The sequence below is a fragment of the Salvia splendens genome, chromosome 14, assembly GCF_004379255.2.
Source record: "Salvia splendens isolate huo1 chromosome 14, SspV2, whole genome shotgun sequence".
NCBI lineage: Eukaryota > Viridiplantae > Streptophyta > Magnoliopsida > Lamiales > Lamiaceae > Salvia > Salvia splendens.
Genome location: NC_056045.1, coordinates 29,844,930 through 29,861,528, shown reverse-complemented (window position 1 = coordinate 29,861,528; position 16,599 = coordinate 29,844,930). Strand labels below are relative to the sequence as shown.

Below are 16,599 nucleotides of genomic sequence, written 5' to 3'. Positions count from 1 at the left end.
ACTCTTTATGCCCAAAGAGAAATGACTCAAACACTAATAAAATAGAGAGAGTATTATTTTCAATTATTATAAATAAGTGGAATTTACCCTCATTTTGAGTCCACACAGTAATTACAAGTTGAGAGGAAGTCAAATGTGAATTTCCCTTCCAGATGTGTGAGTACAGTGAATGAATCTCCAGTTCCAAAAAATCCATCTAAAAACGTGCTTCATTCCCTTTTTAAAACTAACAATTTTCACTACCTTCCAAAATCCCCTCCGGTATATAATCCCTACAATTCTCCACCTCCAATTTCCCACAAACCCAAAAAACAAACTCCACCGTAGAAAAAACAAAACTCACCAAATTCAATCTAAAACTAAAACCCCCTCGAAATTCGCCTCAGATTTGCATGAATCTCCACCAAAACATCATCATGTACGGCAGCATCGACGGGATGAGCTGCGGCGCGGCGGCGTGGAGCAGGCAGGAGGACAAGGTCTTCGAGCAGGCGCTGGTGGAGTTCCCGGAGGGATTCGGCGATCGGTGGCGCGCGATCGCCGAGCATCTGCCGGGAAAGTCGCCGGAGGAGGTGGAGGCGCATTACGAGGCGCTGCTGTACGACATCGCCGAGATTGACTCGGGGAGGGTTGAGCTGCCGAGCTACTCGGACGAGTCGATTGGGTGGGAGAGCGACCGCTCGAGGTCGGGGACGCCCGGCCAGATCTCGTTCGGCGCGCCGGGGAATCGGAGCCGGCAGTTGGATGTGGAGAGGAAGAAAGGCACGCCGTGGACTGAAGATGAACACAGGTTTTTTTTTAAACTTTATTTGAGAATATGTGTTTTTTTTTCTTCATTTTTTGGTTCAATTTGAGACGTGTGTTTGTGGAGGGAAAGGAATTCGGTTTGATTTTTGCTAATTTTGATGTGATTTTTGTCGAATTTTGTTTGTGCTGTGTTTCTGCAGTTTTGGAGTTTGGGAGATTGAATGTTGGATTATTTTAGTATTAAAAGCCAAAAAAAAATCCATTTTTGTTTGTGTTGTGTTTTTCTTCAGTTTTGAAGCTAGGGAATTGGGATAAATGTTGCAAGATTCTAGTATAAAATGTTATGGTTAGAAGTTTTATTCAGTTAATTAATTGATTGTTGTTTATAAGGGGATTTTTAAATTTAAAATTTTGAGATTTCTGATTCTATTACTCCATAATATAGCTTTTGCAAAACTGATAATGTTTAGTCTTCAAATTTTCTATTGGTTTTGTTAGTTACATTATAATCTAGGGAGATGTTAGAAATGAACCTCTGGTTTTGTTTGTGAGGGTGATAAAATGGTTCACTGAAATCAAATCTTGGGAGGTTCAAGGGTCGTGTTCGCGTGTGTGCATATTTAGAAATCGATGGAGTTTATGCTTGTGGGAAAAAACTCCTACATATTGAATGAATTAGATAGTGTTGGGTAAAATTTCAATCTTTATGGTTATTAATGTTTTAATAAGTGTTTCTTAGATACATAACTTGGGTGCTCACTATATACTAGAAACTAAGTACTATTTCACATTCATTGTCGTTGCGTTTTATGATGAATTTGCTATCACTGATTGAGTTCGGGTATTTGGCATCAACATTTCTTGAATGGGAGTGAAAATTTGCGTGTTGATGCATTTGGTATCAACATTTTGTTGATTGTAAGTGGTCTCTTATACATTTACATCTTTGTGCAGGTTGTTTTTAATTGGACTTGATCGGTATGGAAAAGGCGACTGGAGAAGCATATCAAGGAACGTAGTGGTCACGAGAACTCCAACCCAAGTAGCGAGCCATGCCCAAAAGTATTTTCTCCGTCACACCTCAGGCAAGAAGGAAAGGAAAAGGTCGAGCATTCACGATATAACTACCGCCATGGACAGTTTAACTGTTCCTCCTCCCGCGCCCACGAGTCTGCCTAGTCGAGGAGGGTACCAAGCCTTTAACTTCTCCATGCCAAGGTGAAGAACTAGAAAGGTATATAATATAGTATTTGTGTAATATATATGATAGCTTCATTTAGGACTAACAGAAAATTTGTAAAGTTAGTTTTGTATGATTGTATGTTAAAAAAAAGAGATAGTCAATAGAAATTGTGACTGGAGAGTTTAGTAGGTTTTAGAACTCACAAGTCTCATATATTTAGTTGTAAAGAGATTACATAGTTGAAAAGATTGGTGATGCTTATTTGTTTTTTTTTAATTCATGTTTTATTATCATTTCCTTGCAGTGCTCATTAACATGTTTAAAATGAGAATAGTGTTGGTAGTTTGAAATGAATGAAAGTTATTTTGACTTTTTATATAGTTGCTTTGGAAGTTTTGATACATTATTACAAAATAGTTTCAAAGTCATTAAAAAGTTTATAGTTGTATGTGTAATATTAACTACCAAGATTTTAAGTAAATATTTTTTATCTAATGAAACTGATTAAAGTATTTTAAAACTTATCAAGATATCTAGAAAAAAAAAAGTCAAGTTTTACTTGCATAAACAATCAAAAGTTTTAAATTTACTTGTGCAAAGCTCTTTACATCGACGATGAAGGAAAATATTCATAATTAGTAATTCAAATAACTAAATATTCATTTTGTTCCATAAAAATAGTTATATTTTTATTTTTAATAATTTTTTTTTTCTAATGAGACGTATCACATTTTTCACTAACGTATTCCAATAAATTTTCTCTTAATCTCTCATGTTTTACCTATTATGCATTAAAACTCATATTATACCAAATATTTCTATTTTTTATGGGACTGGGTGAATATTAACTAAACCAAAATATTAATTTCAGTTGAATCTTAAGATTTAATCGAATTTTTCTTTAGTGAAATTTCAAATTTTCAATTTCGGTTCATTTTTAAAACAAAAAAATCCATATCTATTTCAATTTCATATATAATTAATTTATTTAAGTATCTAAACAATCTATTTCTAGAATTATTGGAAGTACTCAGATATTTAGGATTTTATAGACCTACTTTACTCAGCATACTTAATATATTTAGGACAGAAGCAAGAACCAACTCATATGGTACCACATATATCCATCACAAATTCACAATTTAGCATTGCAATAAACAACTTGATCACATTTTCCAGTACACAAACAAATAATATTGAATAAGATTGAAAAAATCCACACCACTTTTCAAATCTGCAATTCCTTAAATTTTTTTCCTATGGAAGAGCAAGCCAAGAATCTCCACATAGTGATGTTTCCATTGCTAGGCAATTGGCCATCTTAAGCCATATTTCGAGCTAGCGAAATACTTAGCTCGAAAAGGCCACAAAATCTCAGTCATCTCGACCCCAATCAACGTTCAGAAAACAGCCAAAGTGCCTCGAAATCTCTCCCACCTCATCGACCCCGTCGCCATTCCCCTGCCCCCGGTCGACCACCTCCCTCCCGACGCAGAGTCCTCCATGGATGTGCTCCCTTCCTCCTCGGGCTTGGCTTACCGCCTCCATGAAATTACTAGGAACATTGGAAAAGGTGCAATTTTTCATTTTCTTTACATTGACATGGAAAATCTTAATCTTTTATGTTCAGATGTTAATCTGAAGTAAACTATCATGCTTTAATACACTCCATCTGTCCACAACCAATATTCATGTTTTTCCATTTTCAATCCTCCACAAAAAATAGTCACTTCTTTTTCACTAACCATATTTTTTCTATATATCTCTCGTACTTTACTAATTTTACATTTAGATTTCGGTGAACAAGAATATTTTTCTTCGGGACAGATCCCGATGGGAACAAATATGACTCGGGAACGAATAACACGATATGGTTCAGCCTGGTGCTGATCTTGTTCCCAGTCATGAATGATCAGGGGATTAACTTTAGGCTCCTCAAGGCAAAGAAAGTGGGTATCGACGTATTGTATTACCAAGAAACGAGGTGGATGGAGCGTTCACAAGCGACGTGGTAGCAGAGACGGTGAGGGTGGCATTGGTGGGGCAAGAGGGCAGATCAGTGAGAGAGAATGCAAGAAAGATGAAGGAATTGTTTGGGAGTGAGAGCAGAAGTAACTCTTATGTTGACACTCTACTTCATCACATGATTCAGACAAATGGGATCTGAGAAAATGGCTATTATAAATAAATGGGATATCAAAAAATTGAATCTTGGAATCGTTTCGATTCCAAGATCAATTTTGACATAAACCATTCAAAACCATATGTTTCCAACTATGCAATATTTCTCAGTTTTTCACTCTGCTATCTAACTATCTAGTTCCAGATGTGTACGAAAGAAAGATCAAGCACAACGAATCGTGTCAAGAAGGAACACGGAGCTTAAAGAAACACAAACGTGGATTCACAAGCACGTAGACTAAACAAACTCCGTAGCATACAAGTGCAACCAGCTCGAGAACGAGCACAATGGATCATGTTAAGAAGGAAAACAATCATGAAAAACAAAGCTTAAAGAAACACGGTCGTGGATTCACAAGCACGTAGACGAAAGTAGCATACAAGAGCAGCGAGCTCGAGATTTTCACAGGCTACCTTAACTACACACAAACTTCAACCACCCTAAGACAGAAAGATGCACACATACAGCAAGTTACATTTATTCTCTCAACAAGCTCAAAAACGCACAAGCTCACGAGCCATCCAACCGGCTTCACATCTTGTGAGGACCTTCCTCGGCCTTCTAGCAAACGAAAAGGTGAAAAAAACGAAGAAAACCCCCCAATTAGTTCCAGATTTGTTCAAGAACATAACCAACAAGTTCTTCATCTATACACAAATGATCAAGAAAGCAACTTGAATCAACTAACCATACAACTCTATGATCAAATTGCCCTAGCTTCCATACACACAACATAGATTTTGCAGTTAGGAAATTGCAAAAGATGAATGTAAACCATAATCTTCTACTTATACACATAATCAATGCCAATTTTTCATAAAGACGCCATTTTTGAGGTAATAAGGTGCAAATTGACAATCAAACTACAATCTCACTTGAACAGAGCAAATCATAACCCCAAAATTTCATGTTTTTTGGTCATCAAATTATCAATAAAGAAGAAAAAATAAATAAAAAATTTACCCTTTCAGACTTGTTCTTGTCAGCTCTCTCTTGCTCCCATTTCTTCTTCCTCAGCTTCTCCAGCTTTTCCCTCTCCATTTTCTTCATTTACAAAATAAAAAACATTTGAATACATTTCTTTTTTGTGAAGGTGTTTGGAAATATTAGATTATGATTAAATAAGAAGAAAGAAGAAAACCTGAATATAAACGGTCTCTACAGCTCTTTCTTCTTCACTTAACACACGCCCTTTGCTTTCGCTGAAATAACGAAGGCTAGACCGACCGCTGCTTTTCATTAAACGACACAGTTTACTACACGAAACGACTGATCTCTGCGCCATAAACCTCAATTCTTTCCTCAACTATGTGTTGTGTATGTCTAGTTGGAAAGGAACCTTCATGAAAATGAATTGTTTATTACTCCCACTTTGGATAACTATCACTTCTTATTAAGAAATTGACATATTTTGGATACTTATCACTTTTTATTTACAAAATTGACATATTTATTATAGAGGGAACCTCTTTTTTAGTCTACGAACTTTACCAAAGTATCATTTTAGGTCCGTGAACTTTGAAAATATCATTTAAAGTCCACCAACTATGAGTTAATATCATTTGAAGTACTTTTTACTATTTCCAAATTTTCTTGGACGAAAATACCCTCAATACCTTAAAAGGTGTATATTTTTAATAAATTTATCATATACTCATATTTTTTTATAAATATCTTCACAATATATTTTTGATAAATTTTCTAAATATAATTTGACCTTCAATATTATCATTTAATTTTGTGACATTCAAGAAAAGATCTTTATTCAATTTTTTATTATTAAAGAAAAGTTCTTTATTCAATTTTAAAAAAAATTAATATAAAAAATTGAAGAAGCAATTTTACTTGCATGTCACAAAATTAAGTGATAATATTTTAGGTTAAATTATATTTATAAAATTTGTCCAAAATATATTGTAAAGATATTTATAAAAAAATATATGTATATGATAAATTTATTAAAAATATATACACTTTAAGGTATTGAGGGTATTTTCGTCTAAAAAACTTGGAAATAGTAAAAAGTACTTCAAATGATATTAATTTATAGTTGGTGGACCTTAAATGATATTTTCAAAGTTTACGAATCTAAAATGATGCTTTGGTAAAGTTCGTGGACCTAAAAAGATGTTCTCTCATGTATTCTATTATGGCTAATGTATTCATATCCAAAATTTATTTTCGTTCAGGCATATTAGATAGTACTCCCTCCGTCCCCCATAATTTGGGACACTTTGACCGGGCACGGGTTTTAAGAAATATAATGAAAAGTGAGTTGAAAAAGTTAGTGATATGTGGGTCCTACTTTTATATATTAGTTTTATAATTAAATGTGAGTAGGAATGGGTTAGTGGAATGTGGGGTCCACTACCAAAAATGGTAAAAGTGAAATGGGTCAAATTATGTGGGACGACCTAAAATGGAAAACTGGGTCAAATTATGTGGGACGGTGGGAGTACTATTTTTTTTCATTTTTTTGGTTTCAAACTTCGGTTTGAACGAGAATGGTATGTCATATTAATGTGACCTGGATGGTTCATGTATCTTGACATGGCAACGTGAAACTAAAAAGATGTCTGATCAGAGTAAAACTGTCAATTCGACTTGTAATCAAATTGTCAGATTTTGGATTTTTAACGGCCTTTTACATGCTTAAAACAAGGTTAGTTTATCAATTCTTCTATTGATACGATTTCGATTTCAATATTTTCGAGTTGAAAATTGCTTTTCACCGTTGATTTTGAAATTAGGGCGATTTTGATGTCACTCCCTTGGAATCGTAAATGATATTCCCAAACCAAACTAACGATTCTTGAATGGGTTGCATTCCACAAGGGCGATCACCATTCCAACCTCAAATAGTCAAATTCTTGAAGGCAGCTCTGAATTGGCATCGAGAATCGAGCAATGGCGGAAATAACTTTCCGATCCGTGCTTCTCCTATCAGCAGTCTTTCGCGTGGTTTTGATTTTCTACGGCGAGTGGCAAGATGCTCACATGGCGGTTAGATACACTGACATTGACTACTTAGTTTTCTCCGATGCCGCGGCGTTAATGGTTTCTGGAAAATCGCCGTATGATAGATCGACGTATCGGTATTCGCCATTGCTGGCTTTTTTTCTGATGCCTAATTCGTTTCTGCATCAGTCGTGGGGAAAATTTTTGTTTTCTGCATCAGGTGTGTTTGTATTTATGCTTCAAAGAAGCTTTTTAATTAGATTGAGCCTTAATTTTGATTGTGTTGTTGATGATTTGGTATGATCTCTATTTAAATCTGGTTGTACTTGAATTAGGATTTGGTGAATTTACTTCATTTAGATGTGGTTTTTGAATAATGTTTAGTTGAACTAGATGAACTCATGCTACCAAATTTGGGAGACTAAACTAATTTCTGGATAGAAAAAGCAAACAAAGAGTTGGTTTGTTACTGAAATTATGACATCTGAAAAATTCAGCTGAATTGATATTGTTGAACATATTTTGACATCTGGAAAATGCAGCTGAATTGACTGTGTTAAGTTATGAATTGCTTGCTATGGAATCCTCGATGATGGCAATGAACAATCATAACTATATTGAATTGACAGATCTACTTGTGGGGTTGCTTATCCACAGAATTCTGAAGCTAAGAGGAGTTCCTGAGAAACTATCTACCTACTCGGCAATGGTGTGGCTTTTCAACCCGTTCACCTTCACAATTGGAACACGTGGGAACTGTGAGCCCATCGTTTGCTCCATGATTCTGTGGATTTTGATATGTCTGATGAAAGGTACAAATTCTATACTTAGCTGTGAATCTGTGATTGCTTTCTTGTTAGTGTGTAAACTTATGTTTCTTAGTCTCCATATCATTTAAGTCTACCTGCAATAACATTAAATAACATAAATGGAGGCTGTGTGCTAAATCCAAAGCTTTGCTAATTGTTCCATTCACAGGTATCTTGCCTTTCTTGGCTAAACTGAAATGACAAGGCACTTGAAAATGATTATACTTAAGTAGATTAGTTTTGTTTCAAATATAGTGACGAGGGCACTAGGACGAAATAGGTGAGCACATACCTACTTACAGTCGTAGAGGAACTTATTATATATGAGAATGTAAACATTCAAATATTCTTTTAGGTGAACTGTTCATCAATGGAAGTTCATCATCTTGAGGAGTAGTTAACTTGCTGTAAACAATATCGTGTCGTGTGACAGTGATGAAATACCATAGTTATTAGAAATCAAACGAGAACTTCCAACATATGCATGAAAACTTCATTTTGTTAGATATTTATTGTTTGTTATTGATGTAATTTGGGTTAAGATCTAGTGATGTAATTTGTGTGCTTTATATGTGGACTACAGACAATCTCATACAGGCTGCATTCTGGTATGGCCTCGTTGTTCACTTGAGAATATATCCCATAATTTACGCACTTCCGATCATCATACTTCTTGATCCACTGTACTTTCAACACGGTAAAAAGCCTGCCCTCGGGCAGTGGAGTTTTAGAAACTCAGAGTCGTCCCTTGACTCAACCAACGCAGAAATAACTGGTTTTTGGAACTTTTTCAGAAACCTAATAACATGGAGACGGGTCGTGTTTGGGATTCTGTCTGGAACTACTTTCCTAATCTTTACAGGACTGAGTTTCTATTTATATGGATGGGATTTCTTGCACGAGGCACTGCTATACCATCTCACACGCACAGACCCTCGCCACAACTTCTCGATTTATTTCTACCACATATACCTCCACTACGAACACGAGCTTTCAATCCTTGAAAAACTCATCTCCTTTCTTCCACAGTTCATAGTCCAGCTGATTCTAATCCTTCGCTTCGCCCCGGACTTGCCATTCTGTTTGTTTCTTCAGACAGTGGCTTTTGTAGCATTTAACAAGGTTAGTGGCAATGTAATATCACTTCCCCAGCAATGTACATTTATCATTGTCTAATTCTCGTCTTTCGTTACAGGTCATAACAGCGCAGTACTTCGTGTGGTTCTTCTGTCTACTACCTCTAATACTCCCGTGGACCAATATGAGGCTCAAATGGAGAGGTCTGGCTTGCGTATCTGTGTGGATTGGAGCGCAGACGCATTGGCTGATGTGGGGCTACTTGCTCGAATTTCGAGGTAAGAACGTCTTCCTTCAGCTATGGATGGCAAGTCTACTCTTCTTGGCAGCCAATACCTTTGTTATGATCAATGTTATTCGTAGCCATGTATTCTGCCCTCTGTTCAAACCATCTTCAAGCAAATCAGTGAAAGATGATTAGTAGGATTTTCTTGTATCTCTTGTGGAACTTTTGTTGCAACAATGGTTAGATCTTATATCTTATTTGTGTATTTGTTTGTTTGTTTTTCATTTTTTCTTACTTTTCCTCATCACAAATTAGATTCATGACTGTCTTGATTAAATGTTTTTGGAGCACTTTATAGTATTTCTTTTTGTATGCAAAAAAAAATTGTATTTTCTTTGGTAGGAATTGGAAGAATCCATAAATCACGGTTCGTAAAACTACCGAATTCACGGGAAATAAAAATAGCAGTGAGCAAAATATCGGAGATTCGAATAACTGGATCGAAGCAAACTGAAATTTTGGATTATTCAAATTTTCGGATATTTCAGTTTTCATTGGAATTCATTTCTGTAGAAATTCGATATCTCGGATCAGTTCAAATAAAGCAAATATCCAATTCTAAATCTGTATGCTCATGTCTAAATAAAAGCCTATACCATTATAGTTGGAGGGATTCATGTGGATCAACTAATAAAAACACTGAGATTCTACCAGCCAGTAATGCAAATCATGTTTGCCCGAGGAAATAATATCGGATGCCTGAAGAATTCAAGAACATAATCACCGGCTCAAAGGTTCGATAAAGAAGACATCTACTCTTCACCAAGTTCAGAAAATGGAGTCGAATACCAAAAGCAACCCACCGATGTTTAGTTTGCAATCTTCAAGTCAGTCGACCAAGTTCCTTGAACACTAGGATGCTTAGTAACGTGTCTCGTCTTCAGCTTCAGCACTTTCCTTCCTTGAGAATTTCTAAGCCTGCTTGCACACTGGAGCACATCCTCCTGAGTCATATTCTTCACACAGACAACGCGCTCATTCTTGTTCTCTGCATAAATACCACATTTTGTGTTTCTGGTTAAACTCGGATAATTCATTCACATAGCAGAAGAGGGAAACATGCGATGTTTATGCCTCGGTTTATGAATTTGAGGAAAGCGCTGTTCTCTTTCATTAGGCACACCACAGATCACAAGCTATAAAAATCCGCGACATAAAGTGAAAAGAGAAAATGTGGTACCCATATTACAGAGAACCTTGGTGTATGATTTTACTATTGTCATAATAAGAAATGCAAAGCAAAGAGAAGACGCTCGAGCAGATAACCATCAGACACAATTCAAGAATCAGACTAATTTCAGGTTTTCGTAGCTTTGTAGACATGATAAAGATCAACATGACGCGCAAAAACAAGGGTAAAGAGAGTGGTCTTACTATAGAATCCTTTCAAAAGTGGATGGTAGCCACGATTTAGCTCAGTGACCACCTCAAGCTGAGGATTCTTCTCTATAAAAGCTGGCAGCTCAGACTCCATAAACGCCCTAAATCAGATACAGAAACGGTCAATATGAAGCTGTTTTTCCTTCCCATTTCGACTCCAAACCCAACCACTATATATGACAATGAGAAGATAACTCTTCCATAACATCTACGCATCCTTTAACAAAACATAATGAAGTATGTATGCTCTTTAACCATCAATGTATCCATGACATTTCTCCGTTTCTAATCACAAGTTTTAAACAAAAATGTAAGATTATAACAAAGAATCCCATTGCTCTGTCGAACTCATATACATATGGAGATGGTCAGTTACTCGAGTAAATTGAAAAACCGATAGACCTCTCACTACAAATGGCCATTTCCTATCATATAATCCGACATTGTAACCTATGGTTGCCGGTTCACTCACTGTCACGTTACGATAAAGTTCGATCAGCAGCAACCTCATCAAACAACTCACAATACTAAAAAGTGATTAAGCATAAATAAGAGCTACTGTGTTTTAATTAATACTATCAATTGTAAATGAAAATTACCAAATCCCTAAACAGCTATGCCCATCTATTTCACAGATTATCATCATCATATAACCTTGTTGGATTTGGGGGTTTTTTCATCGGAATTCAATTAAATAAGAAAATCATACCAAATGCATTCAAATAAAATCCCTAATCCTAATTGTTTCTCAAGAACTGCAGAAAATCACTACAACATCTAAAATTAAACCAAAATCCCAGTAAATTGAAGTTTAAGGTCGGGAAAAATAGAAAAAAAAATATCGCGAATAGAGTCACCTGATGCCTCTGCTGCTGCCGCCCCAATCGCAGAAACTGACAACGAGCTTTTTCAGCTGCCACACACCTCTCAAAGACATTTTCGTGAAGATGAATCGATCTGTTTAGAGCTGTGGATTGAAACGCGAAAAAAATGCAAGTGTGGTTTCAAGAAAAAGCTAACTACTGAGTGAGCACAAAATAGGGTTTGAATTGAACAAACATTTGTAGCGATAAAACAAATTAAATTAGCATATGTTTCAAAAATATTAATCCTTATTTTTAAAAATTGTTTCTAACATAATAGTATATATGTAATATTTTTTAAAAACTGAGAATTTTATAAATTTGGCAATTTTCAGTTACTATTTCGAATGTTTATGTTTCATTCACATTTAATTATAAAAATTGGATTTTCACAAACAATTCAATGTACCACTTTGATTAGTATTTGATGAAAATCCGACCTCAATTCGGAATGTCCACCCCAAATGTAAAAAAAAAACTACAAAACATAAAAATTGAGTGTGGAAAAAAAGTCTCTTTATTTTTATAGGTAAATGAACATAAATTTAAAGGCCGCGTCATGAATGATCCAAATTCGAGACATTAGGCACGTTAACATCTCTACCACTTGGCCAACTTATACACATGAAAAAAATCTCGTGTGCTTTCTAGATCGTGACTCGTGCGCACAAAAAAAAAGTCACCCTGTTTAACACTTAATCACCTTAATTAAAATTTAACCATCATAATTAATTTACTAGTTCATGAATTTAGCGCTAATTTATGGCAGTGCCATAATCCATAGTAAAATTGGCTCGGCTTAACGCACCCAAATTAGAATTGGACAGAGCTCGTCTAGTTAATGTTACCGTAAGTTGAATAAGAATCAAATCAAATTTCATACATTTACACTTTATAGACTCAACTTTGATTTTAGTTCAAGCCTAAAATTTGGAAAATATTCCAATTATATTAGTAAAGCAAGTTTTTTATTTGTTTTAAATTATTTCATCTCACCACCTACATGAATATAGTGAACTGAGATGGCTTAGACAAATTCCTTAGCACAAATTCACATAATAATATTTTTGATAGCATATACCAAATACAATTAAATCACCAAAATAATTGTTAGAAATTAGTAATTATTACAAAGGGCCCTGAATTGCATGAACAGATATAACGGAGAGAGAAAGTGGGAAGTTAAGTGTCTTATCATTATATTTACACATTGCCTCTTTATTGCATCTAACAACAAAAGGTAGATACAAGCATTCAACTTGCAACCAACTATACATCACTACCTCACATGGTATTGATCTCACATTTTATTATTGGGTTACTTACCAATAAAATCTCATAAAATAAGTCAGTTCTTATTTGTAGTAGTATTTCATTTTTCAAATGACAGATATTGGGAAAATTGAGAGGAATTTATTTGGCTTTATTTTAATTTTTTTAAGACTATAAAAGGTGTTATTTAGTCGTCCACGCAGTCACATTAATACATCTATGCGCCAATTCTCATACATATCACCAAAATTTTGCATGTGTGCTTTAGTTCAACACCTCATTGGCCTGAAAAAAAAAACTATTGGCAATTGCAATTTTTTGAAGCTGCGTGATTAGTCATTCAAATTTTGAAAAGTGCATATATAACTTGATCAGAATTTAATAAACTCTATGATTTTACGGACATTATTATATAGACAAACATGCCCTATATTCACTAGTTTTCATTAGTTATATACAATAATATATTCATCAAAAATTTTGTGACGAAGAATACAACAAATAATTACATAATAAAAGTAAAAGTGACAATAAATATATAGGAGGTACTAGCATTTCAACTCGAGAAATTCGAATTATGGATAAAAGAAAAGGAAATAAATTTATTGAAGGGTGCTGAAGCTCCCCCGTCACTCATCAGTGGAATCTTCCCAACCGCACGTTGGAAGTTAGAAAAAGACAAATCAAGATTCTAGAGGAAAGGTCAAATAAAGAATATATTCACAAAGTTAGTTGAATTAATATAGTACTATATAAACGTTTCCATTAGTGAGAATAGCAAAATCCTCTAAAATAATTTATATGCTACTCCTATATATCTAAGACGTGGATGGGGTTAATTATCATCAAACGTTTTGTGGAAGGTTGCGGTTCACTTTTATTTTTCGTCTGCCATCCATTATCGGTGATGAATACTGCACATCTCCCTTCTAACCTTGACGATGACATTATTGACTTTCCAATCTCACTAAGGGTTGGAAAATTCTATTAAATTCAATCTTTTAGACGTTATTATCAAACCTTTTGGGGTTGCGGTTCATATTTATTCGTTTTCCGCCATCCACTATCAGCGACAGCCATTGCACCGCCCCTACCTTACAACGTAGAAGACAGCCTTATGGCTATACATGACAACCATGGGAAACCATAAATAGAATGGCCTACTACTTCCTAGACTATGTCCTTTTCCCCCTTGTCCCACCTATCTCTCACATTTTATCCACCCCCACCCCTATTAATACCCCAACTTCTTACAAATAAAAACCACTAAATTAATTATCCAACATATATAACTCCCACAAATAGAGACGTGACACTAAAAAACACCATGTCAAAGAAAATGAAAATCATCCCTTCCATTTTCAAGAGCAACCAACCATGGCAATGGCCCTCCCCATGCCACCACCCCAAAACCCTCTCCTTCCGCCTCCCCGACGACGCCTCCGAGCCCTCGGCCGCCAGGCTGTCGGAGCGGCTGTTCTTCGAGCCAGAGGAGACGAGCTCCATCGTCAGACGACGACAGGCTTCGTCCCCGTTCAAGGACAGCGTGGCGATGGCGCTCGAGTCGGATGACCCGTACGTCGATTTTAAGAGGTCGATGGAGGAGATGTTGGAGAGCCGGGGATTGTTCGAGGATTGGGATTGTTTGGAGGAGCTGTTGTCGTGGTATTTGAGGATGAATCGGAAGATGAACCATGGGTTTATTGTTGGTGCGTTTGTGGATTTGTTAGTGGCTTTTTCAGCAAAGACGAAGACGCAGACGTGTCCAGTACTGTCAGATTAGAAAAGTACTGTGTATTCGTCTGTGTCTGCGTCTTTCTCTTCTCTCTCTCCTCACGGCCAGTTGTAGTGGTAGGTGAGGAGAGAAAGAGGTCTTGTATTACATGCATGGTTTCGTGTGTGGTCGATTGATCAATGCCTTTTTGTATAGTGTATTTTGAATTAATTATCTCTTTTTTCTTTCTCTCTCCTATGTAAAGATAATGAAATGGCAATTAATTTTGGATGTTTTAAGGTGTGGTTAATTATATTTTTGTATTTGTTTGAGTAGTTTATTAGGTGATTGTAACGCCCGTTCTTTTTATGGAAGATGACGCACGTAAATCGAGGAATCATGGAATCGAAGAAGCAACATGGGAATCAGAAGATAAGATGAGAGAGAAGTTTCCAGAACTGTTTGAGTAATCTAACAAATTTCGAGACGAAATTTTGTTAAGGTGGAAGGAATGTAATATCCGAAAATTTTGAAAATTTATTCTTTTAATTAAGGATGAATTTTTATGTGAATTCTTGTTTATTATTATGGGTTGGAAAATCTTATTTGATTATATTATTGTTGTTGTGGGTATGTTTTTATTTACCTAAGCAACATGTAATTAAATAATTAATTAAGCTATGAATTAAAACCTAATTAGCAAATTAAACCTCTCTCTCCCTTTTTCCCTCTCCTTTTTTTCGAAACCCCTCCCCCATCACCCCCACGATTTTCTCACCCCCACTCCTCACAACCGGTCCATTTAGAAAAAAAAAGCTATCTTCTCTCTCTCAATCTCTCCCCCACCGTCGCTCTTTTCTCTCTCTCTCGAAGTTGCTCTCTCGCCGGTAAGCTTCTCTCCTTTCTCCCTCTCGGTTCTCATTTGTTTCCATTCACTCCCTCTCATCGAATCGTGGATGATTCAAGGGTTACGCACTCTCGTTGTGAATCAGAGTCGGAAGAGGAAGTAAGGCGTTTGAATTACGTTTGAACTATCCAAGAAAGGTAACCAAACCCTAACCCTTGTTTAATTTCGAAAACTCATGCATTTAGGACGTTTTGAATGTCTTAGATGCTGATTAGGCTTCGTGATTATGTGTTTGTGTTGAATATGTTTTCGGTGGTAACTGACAGTGGGTTCCGACCCCTTTTTGACTGAGTAAACGATCTCCTTTTGGTACGAATTTTTTAACTGGAAATCCTTTGATGAGTCTTCTGTATTGTGGTAAAGTTTTAGCCCCAACGGAAGTCGGATGATTTTTAAATGATTTTTATAAAATCGTTGCGCAGTGCTGCCAGTTTTCAAATGAAATTATATATGTGATGAAGTGATAGGATATGCAAAGATGTATGTTATGATGTGATTTATGTGATTGGAAAATATGTTGATATATGTGCTATGTAAATTTTAAAAGGTGAAACATCGCAAGTGAATCGTGATCGCAAGGGAAAGAAAGTGTTTTCGGATTAAGCACTTGAGGTGGGCTTTCTAACTAAGTATTTTGTGGGCTTTCGAACTAAATACTTTTAAGAGCTTTAGTTTTAATATATTGATTCGAGCATCATTTTATGTGATAAAATTCCTTTTAATTGAGATTGCAAGTATTATTAATTTTATTCGTTGATGATGTGATTTATGTGCTTAAAGTGAAAGTGATGTTATGTGATATACGTGTTGATTTAGCGAGTGCTTTGTGATTTGCTCGACTTGTTGATGTGATGTGAGATGATGCTCGACCTTGACAGAGAAAAATGATTTTATGTTTCAAATATGTTTTTGAGGAAAATAAAGTTTGCAAAGGGAATATCATGCCATGTGTTTGTTTTGAGAAATGCCTATCTGTTTGTTTAGCAAGGGAGTTGTCCCTACTAGACCTATTGAAATCGAATTCGGGTCTGACTAGGGAGTGAGTCCCTACTCAGGCTAGTGTACACCAATGGGGATCGTGAGCCGTCTTTTGGGTCGGCCGGTCTAGTGATCGAGTTTGCGGCCACAAATCTCGTTTCACAGTATGTTGTTGATGTTGACGAGGTTGATGTTGATGAGATTGATGTTGATGAGATTGATGTTGATGAGATTGATGTTGAT

The 16,599-nt window shown here is 35.8% G+C and overlaps 5 protein-coding genes across 7 annotated transcripts; 3 read left to right on the top strand and 2 right to left on the bottom strand.

The window, feature by feature from the left end:
- The first annotated feature begins 212 nt into the window (after window positions 1–212).
- LOC121763744 (transcription factor SRM1-like) lies at window positions 213–2,206 on the top strand. The gene is made up of 2 exons (XM_042159820.1): window positions 213–790; window positions 1,702–2,206. Exons 1-2 carry the CDS (start codon window positions 393–395, stop codon window positions 1,967–1,969), a joined length of 666 nt encoding a protein of 221 aa, XP_042015754.1. The 5' UTR covers window positions 213–392; the 3' UTR covers window positions 1,970–2,206.
- Window positions 2,207–4,312: 2,106 nt separating this feature from the next.
- Window positions 4,313–5,483, bottom strand: LOC121763745 (uncharacterized protein At2g27730, mitochondrial-like). Of its 2 annotated transcripts, none has more exons than XM_042159821.1 (3): window positions 5,254–5,483; window positions 5,076–5,156; window positions 4,313–4,673 (listed from the first exon to the last, which is right to left on the bottom strand). In XM_042159821.1, the coding sequence occupies exons 1-3, from the start codon at window positions 5,395–5,397 to the stop codon at window positions 4,644–4,646; spliced, it is 255 nt and encodes an 84-aa protein (XP_042015755.1). In that variant the 5' UTR covers window positions 5,398–5,483; the 3' UTR covers window positions 4,313–4,643. The 2 variants fall into 2 exon arrangements, with proteins under 2 accessions (XP_042015755.1, XP_042015756.1); XM_042159822.1 differs by having other exon boundaries at window positions 4,313–4,670.
- Window positions 5,484–6,639: 1,156 nt separating this feature from the next.
- Window positions 6,640–9,466, top strand: LOC121763461 (GPI mannosyltransferase 1-like). Of its 2 annotated transcripts, none has more exons than XM_042159481.1 (5): window positions 6,640–6,774; window positions 6,863–7,290; window positions 7,700–7,882; window positions 8,463–9,001; window positions 9,075–9,466. In XM_042159481.1, exons 2-5 carry the CDS (start codon window positions 7,020–7,022, stop codon window positions 9,375–9,377), a joined length of 1,296 nt encoding a protein of 431 aa, XP_042015415.1. In that variant the 5' UTR covers window positions 6,640–6,774; window positions 6,863–7,019; the 3' UTR covers window positions 9,378–9,466. The 2 variants fall into 2 exon arrangements, with proteins under 2 accessions (XP_042015415.1, XP_042015416.1); XM_042159482.1 differs by having other exon boundaries at window positions 6,647–6,774; window positions 6,948–7,290.
- A 248-nt stretch (window positions 9,467–9,714) lies between these two features.
- LOC121763462 (54S ribosomal protein L51, mitochondrial-like) lies at window positions 9,715–11,680 on the bottom strand. Its single transcript, XM_042159483.1, has 3 exons — window positions 11,480–11,680; window positions 10,617–10,723; window positions 9,715–10,230 (listed from the first exon to the last, which is right to left on the bottom strand). Exons 1-3 carry the CDS (start codon window positions 11,557–11,559, stop codon window positions 10,052–10,054), a joined length of 366 nt encoding a protein of 121 aa, XP_042015417.1. The 5' UTR covers window positions 11,560–11,680; the 3' UTR covers window positions 9,715–10,051.
- A 2,404-nt stretch (window positions 11,681–14,084) lies between these two features.
- On the top strand, window positions 14,085–14,540 carry LOC121764504 (transcription repressor OFP15-like). Its single transcript, XM_042160516.1, has one exon. It carries the CDS (start codon window positions 14,085–14,087, stop codon window positions 14,538–14,540), a length of 456 nt encoding a protein of 151 aa, XP_042016450.1.
- Window positions 14,541–16,599: the final 2,059 nt, after the last annotated feature.